Source organism: Ceratotherium simum, chromosome 23, assembly GCF_057802395.1.
Source record: "Ceratotherium simum simum isolate JZ-2026a chromosome 23, ASM5780239v1, whole genome shotgun sequence".
In the NCBI taxonomy this organism is placed as follows: domain Eukaryota; kingdom Metazoa; phylum Chordata; class Mammalia; order Perissodactyla; family Rhinocerotidae; genus Ceratotherium; species Ceratotherium simum.
Window position 1 is genome coordinate 36,774,031 of NC_141922.1, and position 21,070 is coordinate 36,795,100.

A 21,070-nucleotide genomic window follows, 5' to 3' on the forward strand; every position below is an offset into this window, starting at 1 on the left:
AGTTGGTATTGTTATGTGTTAGTCATGAGATCTGTTTCAGATATCTTTCAGTGCTGGTTTTTTAATGGTGTATGATGGTAGATATTTGGATTCACTCTTTGCTGTCTTCATCCAAAGTGGTACTGTCCGTTAGTAATAGCAGTTCTGCGTCCCCAAATTCCTTTTCACTAGTTCCCATTTACCGGTTCCTTTTCTTTCCTTCAGTTAGCCTGGTAACGACAGTACAGTCATGTATGGTGGCATAACGACGTTTCAGTCAGTGATGGACTGCGTAGATGACAGTGGTCCCATAAGATCAGTACCATATAGCCTAGGTGTGTAGTAGGCTATACCATCCAGGTTTGTGTAAGTACACTCTATAATGGTTGCACAACGACGAAATCACCTAACGACGTGGTTCTCAGAATGTATTCCTGTCATCATTAAGCGGCGTGACTGTAGTAGGAGATGCAGCTAACATTTTGTACCAGGCTCTGTACTAAGCACATTATGTGCTACAATACCCCGTTGGTTTAAATGTGTGAGTAAACTTTGCCATAATAGAAGTGAATTTATGGTCTAAATTATTTATTGGATGTGTTGAGGGACTCAGCAGCCCTTTCTGGGTATTTCAGATCAAAACTCTTGATTTAGTTTAACGGTCAGGCTTTTACGTCTTGATTGTTGTGGTTAGAATTTTTCTGGCTTGTCTACTTTATAGACTCTCGTCAAACCAGTGACTCAAGAAACTATTAAGAGAGTTTGAAGAAGTACGGTCAAGGCGCTATAGACTTGCTGGTTTCAGGGAGAGCCTGTAAGGACCTCCTTTGCAAGCTCAGAGAGCTCTCCCCTTAGTTTTTTTCAGCGACTTTTGACCCGAGGGTTTTTTTGTTTTGTTTGTTTGATTTTGGTCTTTGCTCTGTTACTTGCTCTTCTCCCTTATCCCAGGTCTTGGCTTTGTTGATGTACAGTAATCTTCAGACTATTTAAAGGTGTTTAAAGTTGCACATATACGTTTTAAACACAAATAGTACCTTTTTCTATCACTTTCGTAGATGCGGCCGCATTCATTGCTGTGAGGTTGGTTGGACAAGTCAGTCTACATACTTTCTGTATCCAAAAAGGCAGGAGGGTGGAAGTTTTTTTGTTTTTGTTTCTAACTTACTAACAGTTTTGGTGATATTTTAAGGAATTTTGGATCTAGTTTTGATAATTTGTTTTAAAATTTTTTTTTTTGTCCCTATTCTGTCACTAGTGTACCATTTTGTTACTTTATTTAGGTGAAAGCAAATTTAATTTTTGTCTATGTATTGTTATTGGCTAGGTCTATAATTTCTGGTTGGGAATAATTTTTCCTCAAAATTTTGAAGACACTGTACCATTGTCACATAGATTCCAGTATTTCTTTTGAGGAGGTCAGTGCCATTTTGAGTCCTGATTTTTTTTTTTACTTGACCTACTCCTGCTCCACTCCTGCCAAGCTTTTAGGGTCTTTCGTCAATCCCTGGTGCTAAGAAATTTCATGTTGATGTAGGTCCTTTTCTCATTCATTGTATTTTAAGCCTCACACACTTTATAGGTCCTTTTATTCTGAAAGCTCATATCATTCAGTTCTAGGAAATTTTTTTTTTTTTTTGTGAGGAAGATCAGCCCTGAGCTAACATCTATTGCCAATCCTCCTCCTTTTTTTCCCCCTTTTTCTCCCCAAAGCCCCAGTAGATAGTTGTATGCCATAGTTGCACATTCTTCTAGTTGCTGTATGTGGGACGCGGCCTCAGCATGGCTGGAGAAGCGGTGCGTCAGTGCGTGCCCAGGATCTGAACCCGGGCTGCCAGCAGCGGGAGCACATGCACTTAACCGCTAAGCCACGGGGCTGGCCCCTAGGAAATTTTGATATATTATTTCTTTAATACTTTTTTCTGTTATCCATTTTCTCATTTTTCTTTTTTTGGAGCTCCTGGTAGTTTTTGGAGTTGGATGCTTGACACCTCCATTGCTACTCTGATTCACTTACCTTTTCTCCCTATTTTCCATCACTTTGATTTTTTGTTTTATGTTGTGTTGAAGATTTTTTTCTCCTGTTGGGCCAGTTTCCCCAGAGAGGAATCCTGGAAGGTAAGTGTGGCAGCAAGCATTCTGGGGTGGGGGCTGGTGGACTCCTCATTTCAATAAACAGCTTTCACTGCTTCCAGTGTGCCCATAACTGCCTAGCTAGGTATCCCCAGACTATTATTCTGGTTGAATTTCTGTAAGTAGGGAAGAGTTCTGTCAAGAGTCTAGGAGAGGCTGTCTCCTGTCTGTAGGGTGGGGATCTTAACTGCTTCTTATCCAGATGTTCAGCAGTCTCCCTGTTTGGGGTTACCCCCAGATTTCAGAGGTACCTGGTGCCTCCAATTTCTAAGAGTTGGTCTCTTCATTTTTGGCTTCCCCCCTGCAGACTTTAGGTTTCAGTTTTCTCTTGTCTGCTGAGTCATTTTTCACTTCTGTATCTCCTCTCCAGCTTCCAAAATTTTGTTGGCATCTGTTGCTTGAATGCTCTAGCCTTCTCTCTTTCTCTTTGTCCTTAAAACTTTAAAATTCATTTGTTGTCATTTTAGTGGGGTTGCAGGAGGTAGTGGAGATAAACGTGTGTTTAACTAGAAGTTCTATACAAGAAAATGATTCCTGTTTACTCTAAATACACTAGATGTCTTAGGCTGCTCAGGATGCTGTAACAAAATACCATAAACTGTATGGCTTAAACAACAAACATTTATTTCTCACCGTCCTGGAGGCTGGAAGATCAGGGTGCCGTAAACAGTCGAGTTTTGGTGAAGCCTTGCTTCTTGGCTTGTAGATGAGTGTCTTATTGTAGCCTCCCATGGCGCACAGCAGAGAGAGAGGAAGCAAGCTCTCTCCTGTCTCTTATAAGGGCACCAATCCCATCATGAGGGCTCCACCCTCATGACCTAATCACCTCCCAAAGGCCCCACCTCCAAATACCATCACATTGGGCATTAGGATTTCAACATATGAATTTTGGGGGCACACAAACATTCACCCTGTAGCACCCAGTGTGATTTTTATGTGATTCTCTTTGGCTTGTACACTTCTCCTGTAGTCTCCGCTCACGTATCTGTGGTTCTTGGCCATGGCCCTGTGTGCTCTCAGGAGAGGCTTGAAGCTTACCATTGGCTTTGTAGTAACCCTACATTTTCCTCCTGAAAATGAGTATCCCAGCATGTGCAGGTTTAATAACTTTTCAAAATGTACTCGAGCCTGACTCAAAATTTAATTTTGGAAGGCCTCTGTTGGTCTTCAGGCATGGAAAAAGTTCTTCAAAACTTATTATAATAATCAGGGCTTATATTTTCTTTTATTGCTTTTTTTGGAATGTTTTCTTTTTTTTTTTTTTTTTAAAGATTTTATTTATTTATTTTTTCCCCCCAAAGCCCCAGTAGATAGTTGTATGTCATAGCTGCACATCCTTCCAGTTGCTGTATGTGGGACTCGGCCCCAGGATGAACGGAGAAGTGGTGCCTCGGTGCGCACCCGGGATCCGAACCCGGGCCGCCAGCATCGGAGCGCGTGCACTTAACCACCAAGCCGCGGGGCCGGCCCTGGAATGTTTTCTTATTTTCTACATCTGATGAGGGACAGGAAGAAAGGTTTTCTTTTACTTTGCTTTCCCATTTATTAAGGTTCTCCTCAGAGCATTCATGTTCTTCTCTACAGTCTTCTACAGTTTTGTGTGATTTCATATCCACACCAGGTAGCAAAGTGGTAGGATTGCTGGATCTGTGTCCCTTGTATCTGCTGTCCTGAGATCTGCGTCTGTCACTGGTCTTTCCTTTTTACTGTTTTGTCACATTGGCTGACTTTAAATAGTAGATTTTGATATTTATTCAGTCTTATTTGAAGAGAGATTTTGATTTCAAAAAGAATAATTATTTGATCATAGGAAGGTGGTATATAGTTTGTGTCTTTTTTATTCTTGCACTTGTATCTTGACTAGCAGACTGCTCTAGTACTATCCATTTCAGATGACTTGTAAGAAAAATTACATGATTTCAAATCTTAGAATTATCTTCTTGGCTTCCTGTAGTGTTTTGGAGAAATTTAACTTTTTTAGTTGTCTAAGAGCCAAACGTTGTTTTGTTTAATAGATAAATCATTATAAATGTTTTCACTCAAATATGCCCCCTTTGCTGAGATGATGTATCCCAACCCCCTTCAAGGCCCATTTCAAAATCCTGACTCCCCTGAACCCTGGCCCTCACTGACTCTTCTAATCCAAAATGAAGTCTGCCTTCTTTTAGTAATTTTTGCTTATAGCACTCGTCTTGGCACCTGGGTTACTGTTTTATTTTTTATTTGTCTTTCTATGTATGTATTTTGTTTTTAAAAGTAGATTGTAAACTACTTAAGATACATGGATTGAAGCAGTGGTTTTCAACTTTCCTTTTTCCCTCAAGGGGAAGATCACGCTGTCTTCTGTAGCTGTGGCTCACGATTAGGGGCGCTATCCCCAAGTATGTAGCAACCTCCCTCAGGTGGTTCTGTTAAGTCTTGCCCCTCCCCAGTGTATTTTATAGTGCAGTTTATTTCTGTAATACTTAACACCAGGCCTTTATACTCTGGGCGTTCAGGAAGTATTTGTTGATTGAATTGGACCCTTGCCAGGTGTGGTATGATGGCGAGAATGGAGGCCTGGAGAGGTTTTGTTTTACACTTTCTCTCTTACCTTCTTCTAATTGAGTAATTATAGGTAAACCTCTTAACCTATGTAGTCTTCTGTTTTCTCAAATGGCAAACAAGGAGACTATTATATCAAAGACGTGATATTAAATGAAAATATTTGTATGTGTTTGTTTTCCCGAGGTCAAAAGAAAAGTAAAGAAATATTGAATTAAGTACAGTTCTATGCTGGTGCCAGTTTCTAAGAAAGTTTTCGCAGTCCATGGTTAGTGAGAAACATTTATTTCAGATCATCTTTCCTACTTTTTAAATTCATCTTTCTTTTTATGAAATATTAGTAATAGTAGTTGGTTGTTTTTTCTGACTCTTACTTGGCAAAATGAAAAGTTGACAACCTTATGATTGTCCTTATAATTTGAAGGAATTTTACTTATCTGTTAAATCCAGAAGTCAGAGATAACATTATGCTTTATGCCTTAAAAAAGTGTGTGACACCCCAGTTGGGAGGACAGGTTTCTACATAGTTATTTGTTAGATCAAGCTTGTTAGTGTTCCTTTTCAAAGTTTCGATCTTTACTAATATTTTTTCTGCTTGAACTATCAGTTTCTGATAGAATTATGTTAAATTTCTCAGTGGAGTTGACAGTTTCTCAAATGGTCAGTTTTTACTAGGTATATTTTTGAGGTTCAAATTCACGCATGTTGGATGTTCTTCTTGGTGGATTATTCCTTTTGTTATTACATGTATAGTGTCTCTCTTTATCCCTATTAATACTTTCTTTTCCAGATTATTTTTTTCCCAGAATATTTCTTTTCCAGATATTCCAGATTTACTCTGATAATCTTTGACTTTTAATATGAGATGAACCAATAAGTAAATTTATTTCTACTGTCTGAATTTCTCATTTTCTGATCTTTTATTTGCTTTTTTTTTTTCTGTTAGAGTCCTAGTTTTCCTGCATTCCCTTCCCTTTCCTGTCCTCTTTTGATTTGGAAGCCATAGATTGTATTTCTGTTCTTTTAGTGGTTACTATTAAAATTTTTAGCTACAATGTTTTCTGACAAAACTGTGAGCCAAACTCGTGCTTCCAGGATGAACCTGACTCTGGTACCCAGCCTCTCACTGGGGAGCACTTTTAGCTCATTTCCCCTCTGTGGAGATATTTATCTTACATTTGATCTTGGGTTTGTCTTCGAGTTTCTCTTTTTTTCAGTTGTCTTCTGTAGCTGCATATTTAGAGTAGGAGATGTTTTCCCAGAGTGAACTCACTGCACCGTCTCTACTCGCCCATTCTTCCACCCTTCTGGTTTGCATACCTGCACATAATATGCAGTAAATACTTGCTAACTGATAAGTATTTTATACATTTGGTGCCTTCTGTTTTAGTTTGACCCACTTTACTTTTTCTTAGCTTTAGATGGGAAAGGGAGAAAGTGGAGAGAACAGGACCACCCAAACCTATGGAATGGCCTTTTCCCTGACTATCCACATCAGGCTTGGTGGGGTGATCAGTGTTAGGAGGAGGAAAGAGGTATAGAGAATTTAGTCTGGTTCAGAGCAACTGTAGGGTCCTAGTGTGAATTGATGATATTTATTAAAAGTATTCTCACTGTAGACTGGATCCATTTTTGTTAGGTTTGTTAACTGTTTTGCTCTGTAAGCAGTGAAGCATTATACAGATGCCAGTTGTTTTATGGGGAACAGAAGGGCTGCACTGTATGCTATAGCTCTGATGGTGGTGACAGTTTTTCAGGCATTCCTCTTCTGACCTAGTGATTGCTAGGACAGGTCTGAGATTGTGGTGAGTGTGCAGAGCGCCAGGCAGGAGAGGAGTTAGTGTTTGATGTACTTCACTCCCCACGCCACCGTCTCCCCCTCTCAGGAAGTTGAAGTTAGTTATGAAGAGAGGAGGTAGCTGATTAAACAATAAACTTATTAGTGCCTGGTGCCCCAAGATTAAGAACATAATATCTCTGACTAGTAAGTGATTTTGAGGCATTAAAAAAAAAAGGCATGGAGAAAAAAGCCAGTGATTTGGGGATGATGATTAGGGATTGGTAGACGGATAGGCAGATCTCCTTCCTAATCCTTCCCAGGGTTTGCTCTCTGTCCTATCCACACACTATCTACAAGCACCAAGGGTTTTTTTTTTTAGTGGTTGGGAAATGAAGAGAGTGGGGACTGAGATGGGATGAGAGCCTGTCTGCCAGGAATGTCAGTCTGTAAATCAGAGACTGCCTGTTGAGTCAGTGTATATTGGGTTGAGTATTTATTGTTAGACGGATTGGAAGCATTAATGGTGGATTCCTGTAGGCTAGATGTGGGAGCCAGGCCTTTGCTATGGTAGCTGTGTTGCCAGAGAGGAGAAATTTGTGTTCATTTGTGCTCCATAGTGATAAAACACTAGGGATCTGGCTGAGCACTTAAATTTGACTATGGTGGTTTACAGTTTTGATGACATTTGTTTGACTCCTTTGGTTTAGTTCTCTGGATTATACCTAAAGGAAGGCTTTCTGGGTTAGAGACCCAATGTCAGGGACACTAGTAGGTGCAGATTTCAGAGAAGCCATGTGATACAGCTTTCAGACCCCCTGGGTACCTCTGAGCATGTTTTCAGTAATAAGTGACGTTGTCTGGCAGTTTGATCGTAAAGCTCACTTGATTAGTCTGGCTTCATGGGAATAAAGATGCCCAGCAAGGTCTGCTTATACTGTAGAAGGAAAATGATGCTGAAATCCATTGCTGTCTCCTAAAAGTAGATGATTTTTAATCGTAGTTAAAGATCTTTTATTTTTCCACTTAGTTAAAGGAATAAAAATGCCTGTTGCCATCTTACTTTAATTTAAAAAATATCTGCTGTGGATAGTTTGCATTTTTTAACAATATAATTTTAGGCAGAGTGGGATTGTTTATGCTGTTTACTTTTTTTATCCTGGAAGTTGCTTAGACAATTAGAAAATTGGGGGATCTAAAGAGAAAGTCCAGGGAACGCAGTCTGTCATGTGGCGCTCTCCCTTTTGGAGGGGTTTTTCTGTGCTAGGCACTCTCCAGGGTGCTGGGGTTGAGGGGTGAGGAAGACATGGTGTCGGCCTCAGGGAGCATAAATCTCAAACCACTGTCCTCTGGATCCCCAAGATCTTACTAGAAAGAATGACCTGAACAGTGTTCCATGTTCAACTTCAATTTGGAAAACACAAGATTAAGCATAGTTAAATGGGTTTCTTTTTTGTAGGACTTATCAGAGTCTAATAGAGATGTGTGAATTGTGAGTTTCTAAGAGGGGGCTGTCCTAAGCAACATTTCCAAAACTTGAAATAGTGGGGTTATTGATATCTCCTTAAATGGATTACTAATCTTGTGCCTATTTTAAGCAATCTTTAGATGTATTTATGGTACTTTAGAGTAGTGATTTCCAAACTTAGTTGATAATCAGAATCACTTTGGGTGCTTGGAAATTTTTTTTTTTTTAATTCTGAGTTGATAATATAGATACCTGGTTTAAAATTTAAAAAGTATACATTGGCACACAGTGAAAACTTTCCCTTCCTGCTCTGTTCCCTAGCTGCCTACTTCCTTTCCTCATAGGTGACTAATGTTATTCCTTCCAGAGATATTTCATGCATGTGCCATAATTTATTTAGCCAGAATATAAATTACCGAGCCTTGTATTTGGAAATTTCTGATTTAGGTTTGGATGGGGCCTAGGAATATGTCTTTAAAATGTTCCCTAGACCTTGTGATGATTAGCCAGATTTAGACACTGTTATTTTAGATGGTACACATTACTTTTGCCTGTGGCATATTATCATATTCTTAAAACAACTCTGTGAAACAGATATGGTAACCACCATTTTGGGCAGAGGTGGAAACATGAGAGCAGATGATGTTAAACGACCTACTAAAGGTCACGCTCCATCTTTTAATGGTGGAGCTGAGACTGAAAACCCAGGGCTTTTTTTGGGTGTCTAGGTAGGACCAGGCTGACACTAATTTTGCCTTTTCGTGGCTACAGTGCTGCTAAACAACAACAACACAAACAAATGAAAAATTAATATAGGTGTTTATGTCCAATTCTTCCTGTTTTGATACAGCATTAAATGTTAGAATATTTTATTGCATTACGTGTCAATAGGTGAAGAGACTTTCTGTAGTTTGCATTTTAAGGCACTGAAGCAGGCAGGCTGCACACAGACTTTTATCTATAATTTTGCTTCCTAATGATCTCTCCTTTCCTCTTCCCTTTGTTTCCACCTTCCTTTTGGCCCCTTCAGCACATTTACTAACACTGGATTAAACCACAGAGGAGGGAGGGAGGGAGAGAGAAAGAAGACTGTCCTCCAAGTGGAGGGGACTGGGAGAGTCTCCCAGGCCATAAAGTACTGAATGATTTTCCTGTCTGTCTGGTAGGTGATTCTCAAAGAAAGAGTTTCAAAAATTCTTCATAGTATTGCAAGGACTTTTTGAATTAGGGTAGAGCCTCCAGAGGGGTTATTTTATAGGACAACATTCCTTTGGTGTGTTTAAAAAAACCCAGTCTCGTAATATTGAGCATATCAGAACATCTAAAATCTTAAAAAATGACTATGAAAAGAATAAAAAAGCTGTGAATCCGCTGTTTTGAGGTGGTGTAAGACTTAGAGCCAAGGCATATGAATGTCCGTTCGTTTGTTCAGTCACCCATCTACCAGCACACAGTTACTCAGGATTTATTTTGTGTCAGGTGCTGGGGATTTAGAAATTACTAAGACATGGTTCTTGTCTTCATAGAGTTTGTCAGGTGGTAAAAGAGACAAATATTCCATGAAACAAGTAGTTACAGCATTAGAAGTGCTATGGAGGAAGTGTGCCCCGGGTATAATTGGGACTCCAAGAGATGCCTGGTTTAGCCTGGAGTGAAAGGGGAGGTTTCCCACAGGTTCTTTCCGCCTAGCCTTGAGGGAGGAGTAGCTAGCTGTGTAGAAGGCGCCATGTATAAGTTATTCTAGGTTGAAGGAATAGGTGTGTCCCTCCACCACAAAGAAAAGAGAGAGTAGTTTGTGAGTATAATTTAGTTAAGGAATTGTGAGAGTATAGAGTGCTCTGGAAGAGTGAGGAGATGAGATTGGATATAGTAGGGGCAAGAAGAGAAGGAATCTCTTACTCTTTGTGAAATAAAAATTCATGCACAAGACATAGAGAGTTACAGTGCAGAAAACTACAGATTTCCGGTTCCAAGAATTCCCAGACTTAGCTGTCATTCCCTGGACCCTCAGGTTCCTACCAGATCTCAGCATTCAAATTGGGCCTATTTAGTTTGGCAACCAGCTCAAGCCAGAACTTGGTGGATTTAAAGAAGCAATATATATAGCAAGCTATCTAAGGATGAAAAATAGAGTTCAGTGATAATGATAATGGCTGCCATTTATTGAGCATTTAAGTGCTTGGCTCTTTCCAAGGTACATTACAAAATTACCTTTAATCCTTACAGCAGTGCTACCAGACAAGTGGTTTTATCTCCATTTAACAGACCATGAAATCTTGTCCAAGCTCTGGGAGGTTCAAGTATGCTCGCCCAAGGTTTCAGAGCCAGTTAGCAGTAGGGATGGAATCGAACCCAGGTTTGTCTGTCTGACACCACAGCTTTTTCTTTTCCCACTCCACCATACTGCCCCTCACAAGACTGCAGGTGTGGTTCCTGGGGCAGATGGAACGGCAGCTCAGCAAGGTGAAATGACTAGTTCAAAGGCAGGAAAACTGCTATTTCATCTTGGGCGTTAAAAGGGCAACAAGAAGCCATCCCAGTAGCTCTAGTTTAAAGAAGCTTTCCTGAATCTAATGGCATCAGGATCCTTGGTCAGGAATATAACCTCCTAATTGTCTTGTTTCTGTGGAAAAATCGGATTTCATTACGAGTATTTTATTTCAGTTTACAATTCTATCGCAAGGACTGAATAACTCGCCAAATGGCAGTATTTATGCTATGAAGTGCATCCGTTATCTCATGAGACATTTGATTTGTGTATAGAGGTAAAATTGGGTTTGTAATGATAGGAATACATTATTTGCATTTGACGGATACTTTAATGAATGATGTTTCAGGTATTGAAAATGTGGATATGACCTAAGGGTGAAGAAAACCAAGAATTTTCTCTTGAAATTTTGGCCGGATGCTACACTTTTTAGACAGGAGTTCTAAAGAAATTTTCTCATCCTATCTGTTAGCACAGTTTGATTCTTGTATGGATGTTTATAGTCTTACTGTTAAGAAAATGAAATTAGATGAGACAGAAGGACTTATGAAATTATCAAGAAGAATTAATGGATAAAGGCCATATCTTGTATTTTTTTCTACCAAATTTCTTCTTGTCCATTTGGCATGTGTATTTCCCTTTTCCTGTTTTGAATGGAGCTGAAAATAACATGGTTGGTTTGGCTTTAAGGAAAAATGACTTATTTTGTTGTGTTCAGCCTTTACTTTCTCAGAGATGTGTTTATCTTTCAAATGGCACAGTAGGTTGGGATTTTGGTCTTCTTTTCATTTTATTAGGAAAAATGTTATTTATGACACTGTATAAGAGTTTCTAACCAAAATGTTTTCCAGGTTAGAGGAAGAAATGATTTCTAAGTGTAATGTCATTTTTTTTCTATGATAGTTTGCAGAGCATTTCTATAACATGAATTTTCTCATCTTAGTCTTATAGAAATCTTTTAACAGTTTCAACTGAAAACCATTTTAAGGGGAATAGTTACAAGATTTTCCCATTTAAAAATTTCATATCATTTTATAAATTTATAATATTTATTTAGAAACTTCTTTCCTTTTTGGTCTTTAATGCATCTTGAAGGTGAATATCCTGTATCATTTATTTAGGGTAGAGTGAACACATTATATAAACTGGCATTTGTCATCTCCATAAGCATAAAATATGTATAAGTCCTACCTATAATTGTTATTCAGGAAGCTGACAGATGGATTTTCCTTCTGCAAAAGCTGTCATTTGTGTAATTTGGGGTCTTTTAAGAGTAAAGTCAGATGTTTGCTACTTGGTATAGTTCTTTTTCGGTAGGCAAAAAGTGAGAAAAGTCAGACTGCTATTTTAGAAATTGTCAAGTCAAATTTAAAGAAATAAAATGTGGTTAAGACTTATGGCTGAGCAAAGATATATTAGAGATCAATGTACAAGCTGAGATTTGAATTATAAAACTGTGATCAGATTCCTCTTCACCAAGGGAATATCCTTTTTCAGAGAGTGGGAGGAGTAATCCTCCTATGTCAGCCATCTCAAAACCAGGTGCCTAAAGGTGCTGGGCAGGTAAGGGCACCTCGAGTCACCATGAGGGAATATAAGCTCAGTTGTTAGATCTCATTTTTCAAAAGAACCTAGAAATCTGAAATTCTGTGTGAAATCTTCCAAGTTTAAATGTTAGCCAAGAATCTTTAAAAAATTTAAAATGCCGTGTGATTCAACATCATGTGTACATCTGTGGGCTGGCAGTGTGTGACATCTTCTTAAAGCTCTGCCTGCCCCTTTTCGTAGTTGACTGTAGCTTTTGCATGTAACTCTTAAAGAGGTTCTTTTGTGTCCTTGCCCCTACTGCCTCCTCCTCCTCTATTGAGAACCACTGGCAAATGAATGATAGACACTTAGTGCCCTTTGTGGGAGTCTAATACTGTCAGGAGGCAGTATTAAATTTGTAAATATGCTTTATGCTACTTCATGCTACTTTACTGTGCTATTTTATATCTAAACAGAATCATCCATGGAGAAATGATTTATTCAGAGTGCAAGATGGACCAATGGATTTTAGTATAACAATATGAAAAGTTCATTGATAGGGTTTCAGATTCTATGTTGCAACCAACCTTTGAGAAACTATCATTGTTGAGTTTTGGTGTAGTATGGAAGAATATCCATAATTTAAAAAGTATTTTAAAAGTGTGTAATTCGGAGGTTATTTTGGTTGACAATCATGGCTGTTTTAGTAAGAAGAATGAACAATTACTGACTTTTTCCCCACATGGATTTAGTATTGCTTACGTTAATGGCACTGTGTTTTAGAATAGAGTACTGCAGTTCTCAGAGTGTGGTCTGTGGACCCTGGATCCCTGAGACCCTTTCAGGTGCTCTGAGGTCAAAACTGTCTGGACAGTAATACTGAGACTTTATTTGTCTTTTTCACTGTTTTGAAATTTGTGCTATTGTTCAGAAGCAATGGTGGGTAAGATACTGGCTTCTTAGCACAAATCAAAGTAGTGGCACCAAATTGTATTGAAAATTATTGTACTCTTCACTTTTTTGCACTTGTAGGAAAAGAAAAGCCAGTTTCACTTAAGGGTGTTCTTTTTTTTTTTTTTTTTTTTTTTTTTAAATTTTTTGTTTATTGCAGTAACATTGGTTTATAACATTGTAAAAATTTCAGGTGTACATCATTGTACTTCTATTTCTGCATAGATTACATCATGTTCACCACCAAAATACTAATTACAACCCATCACCACACACATGTACCCAATTATCCCTTTCACCCTCCTCCCTCCCCCCTTCCCCTCTGGTAACCACCAATCCAATCTCTGTCCCTATGTGTTTGTTTATTGTGTTCTTGATGAAGCAGTAAAAATTATTAACTTTATTAAATCTTAACCTTTGTGTACGTCATTTTGATATTCAGTGTGACAAAATGAGAACGTTCTCTGTCTTGAAGAAAAGCACTTTTGCAGTTGTTTTAGTTGCAAGCTAAACTAGCTGCTTTCTTCATGGAACACTAGTTTTGCTTGAAAGAGTCTCTGACAAACTGGCTATTCAGACTTGGGTATTTGACATTTTCTTGAAAATGAACGAATTGAACCTGTCACTTCAAGGAAAACTTGAAGCTGTTCGTTGCCAGTGATAAAATTGAGCTTTCAAGCAAAAATAGAATTTTGGGAAACCTGTATCAATCTCTGTGAGTTTGGCACAGAACATTGATAGTGATTTTTAACAAATGTGACTTTAAAGAATGTATGTGATTTTAAAGATGTGCATAAGTCAGTAAACTGATATTTTCCAAATGACCAACGTGTGCCATTATAGACTCATGCATCGGCAAAAGATTTATTCAAAGTTCATTGATAGGTTTCAGATTTCACATTGCTCCCAACCTTTAAGAAACTATCACTTGTCAAGTTTTGGTGTAATATCAAAGAAGAATATCCACAATGATCGGAAAAGGGTATTAAAGTATTCCTCCCTTATCCAGCAACTTATCTGTGTAGGGCTGGCTTTTCTTCATATACTTCAGTGAAAACAATATAGTGTGACATAGTGAATGCAGAAGCAGATCTGAGAATCTAGCTACCTTCTATTAAGATTGATGATAAAGAGGTCCACAGAAATGTAAAACAGTCCCATGTCACAAATATTTTTCGGAAAATAGTTATTTTTCATAAGGTAATTTATGTCAATGTGTAATGGGTTTATTATTTTTAAAATAAATATTTGCAGTTTTTCTTGGTTTTTACTTTAATATTATAAATATCATGGATGTAACCAACATAAACAAAAGCTTTTGGGGGTCCTTAATAATTTTTAAGAGTGTAAAGTGGTCCTGAGATCAAAAAGTTTGAGAATCATTAAAATACATTATGAGAGGTTGGGAAGGGAGGCTGTTGAGAGGACTTTTAAAGAATATTTGGGAAAGTGAAGAATATGCATCAGAGAATCTTACGTACTTTTAGAGAATACCCTTCTATAGGACATACAAAGAAATAAACTTACGATCTCTGCTTTCTTGAAGCCTAAGATTGTTTGTTTCTGGTAACATTTTTAATTCCTGGTTGGCCTTTACAATATTCTTACTCATTGGTTCCTTAATGTTCAATTTTGAAGTTTTCTGTGGTCAGCTGTGACATGAGAAAAATTAAGGACAAAATAGAGAGTTTTAGTATAGCTAAATTAATTTTTATTTATTCTAAGATTATGGTCTTATGTTTCTGCTGTGAAAATGAGGTGTTGTGATTTTTTTTTCTGTGTGTGTTGTCTAAATAGTTATATCTCTCATTTTTCACACACCCCACTCCTCTTTACTGTCTGTGAAATCCCAAAGTTGGGGAACCCATGATTAGGGTTAGATTCAGATAGAAGCAGTACAAAATGGATTTCAAAGAATGTATCTGAAAATCGAATGTGTTGAAGTCAAATTTTAGACATAGAACGAAAGTCTTTCATAATCACACAGATGAAGAGACTCATCCCTAATGTGCTGGTGCTTCTTGCTTGGGTCAAGGCAACCCTAATCCTTCCAGGCTCTTCCCTGCCATGCTCAGCCCCGTGGGTCAAGGTAGCTTCTAATATTTAAGTCAGAACAGAGAGTGGGTAGGTGGGGGAAAGGCTTTATTCCCTTCACACAAAAACAAATCTACAGTGCAGCATGAGGAGAAAACTCAGTTGACCATCTTACACCCAAGACACCCCCTAAAGGGGCTCCCCTGTGAGCATACCTTAGGTGGTTTGCCATTGGCTTGCTCCAGGACTGTGTGAAAAGGGGTTTTGGGTTGGATGCCCTCTGGCCTGGAATAATAAGCTAGCTCCAGGCTTTAAGTTTACTGGTGAGGGTAGAGATGTGTCTACTAGATGTGGCTCAAGTAAATGACCATCTCAAAACATTCTCTGCAACTTTGCCTGAAGCAGAGCCTTTTCTCCCCATGACAGTGGCTGGCAGGTGGGACCACTATGTGACAGCATGAATTTATTGATATCAGGGATAATGTGAACAGTTGGCATGGAAGAAGCAGTTCAGAGGTGGCAGTGTGTATGATATGGTGCAAGAGTTGTCTAAAAGAACAGGGTGTGAAAGTTAAGGATCGACTGCCTTTACTTAGGAAAGTGCATGCTGATACCAGTGGAGAGACCGTGTTCTGTGGTTAGAGGTGGGTTTGGCTCCTGTCTGTACCAGCTTATTTAGTAATAGTAATAGAGTCGTTGCTCCATATATATATGTGCAATTTCATTGCTTCTTGAGTTTTAGGTTTTAAGATTTAAAGAGTTTTCTTTTGGAGAAATGCCAGAAATAGTCCTACCGTATTTCTTTTTCTACAAGAAAATGATCTGGGCACAGATTTTGAATGTACCCATTTGTGTTTTGGCACTACCTGCCTTCCCTGACATGGATGACAATAGGTGAGCTTTAAGACATTTTCTGCGGGCATCTGTGATTTAATGTTGTAGGTAACCTTTATTGACTGTTGGCTGTTGGTTTTTTGTATGGATTATTAAGCTCTTTACTCCAAAATAAAATTATATGGGTATGTAAAAGCTTTATTCCGTGGGTGGCTATCTGGAGGTTAGCATGAGGTCACTTTAAAGGCAGTTTGCTAATATGATTATTGGGTAAGTGGTGAATCATTAAATGTTTTCTGTGTGTTACCTGCCCTGCTTGTAAGAGTTGTATGGGCAGCTATCCTAAAAGAAATCTGTATATTCACACTTTTCTTGCTTGTTCTAAGCTTTGAGGTGGAAGACCTGGGGAGTTAGTTTCATTGAGATAAAGATCAGGAACCTTTTCTGCCTCTGAAATGGATTGTATACAAGTATTATTGTACATTTTTCATCGTTGGAACTGTATCTAAACAAGTGAAAGAGTGGGGTAAGACTTGGTAAGTTTTGTCTTGTCTTTGTTTAGCGTCTATGAAGCCAGTTCAGACAGAAACACAAATGGCGAGAGTGTAAAGTAGACAGTGAAGGTCCTGTATGAGGGAGAAGCTGTAGACTTCTGTAGGAGGAAAATTAGTGCTACCGGGGAAAGTTCATGGAGAAGGTAGCATTCGAGCTGGGCCTGAAATAAGTGGGAGTGAGACCGGAGGGAACGTACTGGTCACAGATTATGCCACTTTCCACCATGAAGGTGACTCCTGATAAACACGAAACTTGGGTCAGTGTACTTTGTCTTACAGTTCCAGATAGATGAAAACCATCATCTTGTAGAACATGGGATGTCAGGAATATCTTTCTGTCCTGGAGAATTGAAGCCTTTTAGGGATCTAAATATGCCTAAATTTTTTAGTTTTAGATATTCAGCTAGAAATCCATCAGGTTTCATTCGGTTTAAGGGTGTGTGTGTCTGACATGTGGGTGTGTTATGTGGCAGGGGTAGGCAGAGAATTACAACACTGAAGAACCTGCATGAAGTGCTATTGCCAATTGAGGATCAGTGAGAAGATGAATTATCTTTGAAATGATAATGTTAAATTTGAGGAAAAGGAGACTGAAATTATAGGGGATTTCAAGGGCAGCAACGAAGTTTGTTAGCTTCTAGCAAGTACTGTTATACTTTGATTTCTTGTCTATTAGCATCAGTTTGCTGTTACCTTACCTTGGTGCTTTAAAAAAAATTGCAGCCTCTGGATCTGTAAAATGTGTATAAATTTAAAGGAATAAAATAGGTTATTAAATTGGAATATAGAATAAATCTTTGGTGTAGGAGTACTAAGGATTGTCAAAAGCTTGTTGCTAACCTATCCTTTGTGTGTTACAGCCACTTCACAAAGGCTTTCCAGTCTGTCCCGAATGTGATTAAATGCTGAGTTATGAGGTTATTTTGTAATATTATGCTGTACCCTTAAAATTGTTTTCCATCACAACTACATGTAAAGATTTATTCTGAAATGGAATTTGGTGAGCTCTAGGGTAGTTTTCCTTTTATTTTAAAAACAAGGAAAACTTTTGTTAATGTTGCTATGAAAGGAAATATAGTTAATAACTAAGCATTGTAAACTTTTGGAGGAAGATCCTTTAAAGTAGATGAGGGCCTAATAATTATGTTGAGACATTCAGTAACTTAGTAAATTTAAATAAATGTGGTCATTGGCCTGCAGTGATTCTGCAATTTATGTGTCTGCTGAGGGGTCTATAATGTGAAAGGGAACTAAATACTCCTTAGTTCATAATACTTCTTTTTTTCACTTGAAGGTTTCTTTGTCACTGTTATCTGGGATCTCTGTAGACTAGTGTGTCGAGGGCCAGTTTAGTCATGATAACTGTCTTGAGATTTGGAAGAATGATATATTTTGTGTAAATTTTTGGGATTGAATTTAAGAAATTTAAAAAATTTGATATTTAGGGAAACAGTTTAAATTTCCATGAAAAATCAGTTTGTATGTGCAAGTTTCAGATGGAATGGAATATGACAATTAGTAAGTGCTCTTTCCATATAAACATTACATATATATCCTCCACTGATACATTTGCTTTTCATACATTCATAAGAATTTCAGGACCGAAAAGAACCAGAGATGACCATTAGTGTTTTCCTCACATAGATGAGAGCCTGAGACCTAATGGGCTTAAAATGACCCCAGTTAGTAGTAGACGAGCTGGGGGTAAACCCCAGATTTCTTGCTGTCCAGCAGGTATTGTTTCCACTACAAATAGATATGCATTTCTGATGTGGTTAGGAGTCCACTATGATTTTTAAGATTAGAAAATTTAATTGATGGCAGTAATCATTTCCTCTGCCCCCTTTTAAAAGCCTGAAGTTTGCTGTTGAGTTCTTAAGTTACTACTTTCTCGCATTTTGATGTCCTCAAAGCTTATTTCAGCTTTATAAATACTGTGTATGTGGAATATTTGGAACCGTGAAAGCAGCATTTAATTTTTATTCTCAGTTATTGTCCATTTTTGAAAAGGCTTGGACAAATTTTATCTCCACCCCCCCCCCCCCCCCAAGCTGTATACTTTGTTGAACGCTCGAGAGAAATTGTTGGGCTAAGAAAAAAGGAATGGAAATGAATGGTTTAGTCGTATGCCAGTGAACAGGTACCTTTTGAAAGTGTCACTATTGTGGTTTTGGGAAGTAAACCTTTCCTAGCCTTTTCTCACTCTCTGGCTCTAGTCCTGGCATAAGTTTTTAAATTACTCGTAGTAAATGTGGGCTGGAGAGAATGAGCGCCCCCGCCTCTGCTCTGGGTCTTCTGAAGGCTGTTGTTATGGCCCAGAATGGAGCCTCCCACTTTATTTTCTTCCCATTTGCTAGTCAGCCTTCTCTCAGAGCTCATGAGTCCCACAGTGCCCACTCTTATCATGTTTTATCTCGTCTTGGAACCAAGAAGCATGCCTTGTAAATGAGCAAACTGGGATTTAGTGAAAAGGCTTGACTTTATAGGACCAGTGAAAACACATTGTTGTTAAAGTAAACGCAACACTAGGCTACAAAAATGAAAATGTATTTTATTGGGGGCCACATCACACATGATCAGATGCTAATCTTTGGGAGTGAGAATAAAGTTACCAGTTATTATCTACTTCTTGGGAGAGAAATTAAATATGGCATCATTTGAAAGTTATTCTTGCTTACGAATGAGATTCGTTGTGGGACTGTTACTATACGTATGTCAGTGTTTGAAAGATGCTCCTCAGCATTGAACAGAGGATAGAACTTACAGGATAAAGTAAAGTTGAGGGACAGCTGGCTCCTACTAGAATCTCTTATTGAAGTAATTATTTGCCCATATATGATTTGTGGCAGCTTTTTAATCCTAAACTGGCTTTAAGGTGTGATTTATTTTGGAAGTATGTATACCACTTTCATCTGTTAGTACAAATGATGGAAATTTGATTTCATGTATTTTTGTCACCCTTTGAAAGCAAAATTCATGAAATTTCTTATTGATTTAATGTTCTAATTTTTTCCATTGCTTTCTAAAATTCTGTTGATTTTTGAGAGAATTATTTCTGAAAAAGTTTTGAAAGACCAAGTGGTTGTTTTGGTAACTTTAATAGACTTGAACTCTTAAAGTCTCTACATTTGATTACATCTTTACATTTTAAAATGACTTCCTTAGGTTGAGAAAACTACCTAGTTTAAATGAGTATTATGATATTTTATATTAATTCAAGACTATTTCCTTGAGAGACACAACAAAATCATAATAGATAATACAAATTAATATCTTTTTCTTGTGCAGCCTTTTGAGATTTTTCTAAGTATTCAGTACTCTTAAAAATGGGAGATGTTATCCTTATTTTATAGATATGCACATGGAAGTTTTAATTTGTACAGTTTTGTGTCATAAGGTCCTTTAAGAACTTGAGACCCTGTCTTAAGTCAGTTAGGCTTTCAGACTTTTTCTGTCCCATTATATTAAATTCTTAATAGATTTGTGCTTTCCAAATATTTTCATTTCATGATATACATACATGTACATTCAAGAATCTCTTTTGGACTATATAGCACAGTGTTTAAACAAGTGGCTTTCCATTGAGCGTTGGTTCAAGTACCAGTTCTACTGCCACTTTTTGTTATATAAAGTCTAGAGGCCTCAGTTTCCTCATCTGTAAAATGGGATTAATATTATTATTATTATTTAGGTTGCTGATGGGGTGGTGAGGGAAGGGATTGTAGAGTTGACTTGTGATCTTTTTTGGGACAAAAATCAAAGATAATATAAAAACATTCTTGCTATAGCAAATTTTTTGTATACTATCATTAGAAATCATCAAAATAATGGTACAAGTACCTATCAGAACTGTTTTATTTACAAAAGGTCTATACATGTGGTTTATTCATGTTTTGTTTTGTTTTTAAAGGTTACGAGAAGTTTCAGAGAAACTGAACAAATATAATTTAAACAGGTAAGAATTTTAAGATATTTTAAATTTCCTGACAAAGAATGATTTTTTTTATTAGGAAAAAATAACTCATATTTAGGCGGTAACTAATAAGAATATTTTAATCTAACTATCATTTTTTTACAAGTTGGGTTCAATTGAATTATAGTTTCTCTTCATACTGGTTTTTTAAAAATCGAGCATACCAAGGAGCTGTAATGACTATGGGGATATCATAATTATTATTTTTCAATTATTGCTTTAAAATATGTAAATATTAGTTTTTTAAAACAGAGTTTGCCAGCTATTTTTTTCTTTTGTTAATTGAAATTAAAATTAATTAAAAAGGAAAAACACCTAGGATGTATTTACCATTTAAAAATAATTTTACTTGCATACTTTTCTTTCTTTTATTCTCCAGCCATCCACCTTTGAATGTATTGGAACAGGCTACTATTAAACAGTGTGTGGTGGGACCAAATCATGCTGCCTTTCTTCTGGAGGTAAATTGTTTAAGATAGAGAAATGAAAATGAACAATTAAAGTACAACTCCGCATCATCATGTGTCTTCCTTTTTAACCATGGAAAACAGCAGTTTCTTGCAAGAGTTATTTCAGAGATCACTCGGGTCTGTTTCCTTATTGTGTAAATTCTCTGGTCCAGAGAAAGCTTAAATGATTTAGTAGAGCTTGAAACTAGTTAGTAACAGAATGGAGAAGTTCGTGATATCCAGTCATTTCCTTAGTCTGAATTCTGTTAGATTGGGATATTTTAAATGATTTTTACTGCTTTCTTGACAGTATATGTAAATCAGATTTCCCCAGCTCAGGCACCAGCGCCTCCTGGAAGGGA

General features: G+C 37.6%; 1 protein-coding gene across 2 annotated transcripts in view; it reads left to right on the forward strand.

Annotated features, from left to right (window-relative positions):
• UBR5 (ubiquitin protein ligase E3 component n-recognin 5) overlaps positions 1-21,070 on the forward strand; it is a 122,375-nt gene that overhangs the window by 20,856 nt on the left and 80,449 nt on the right. For both annotated transcript variants that reach the window (XM_087447566.1, XM_004431228.3), the window contains exons 2-3: positions 20,197-20,241; positions 20,639-20,720. In XM_087447566.1, the coding sequence (XP_087303692.1) occupies positions 20,197-20,241; positions 20,639-20,720 (127 nt within the window). The remainder of the gene's footprint in view (positions 1-20,196; positions 20,242-20,638; positions 20,721-21,070) is intronic.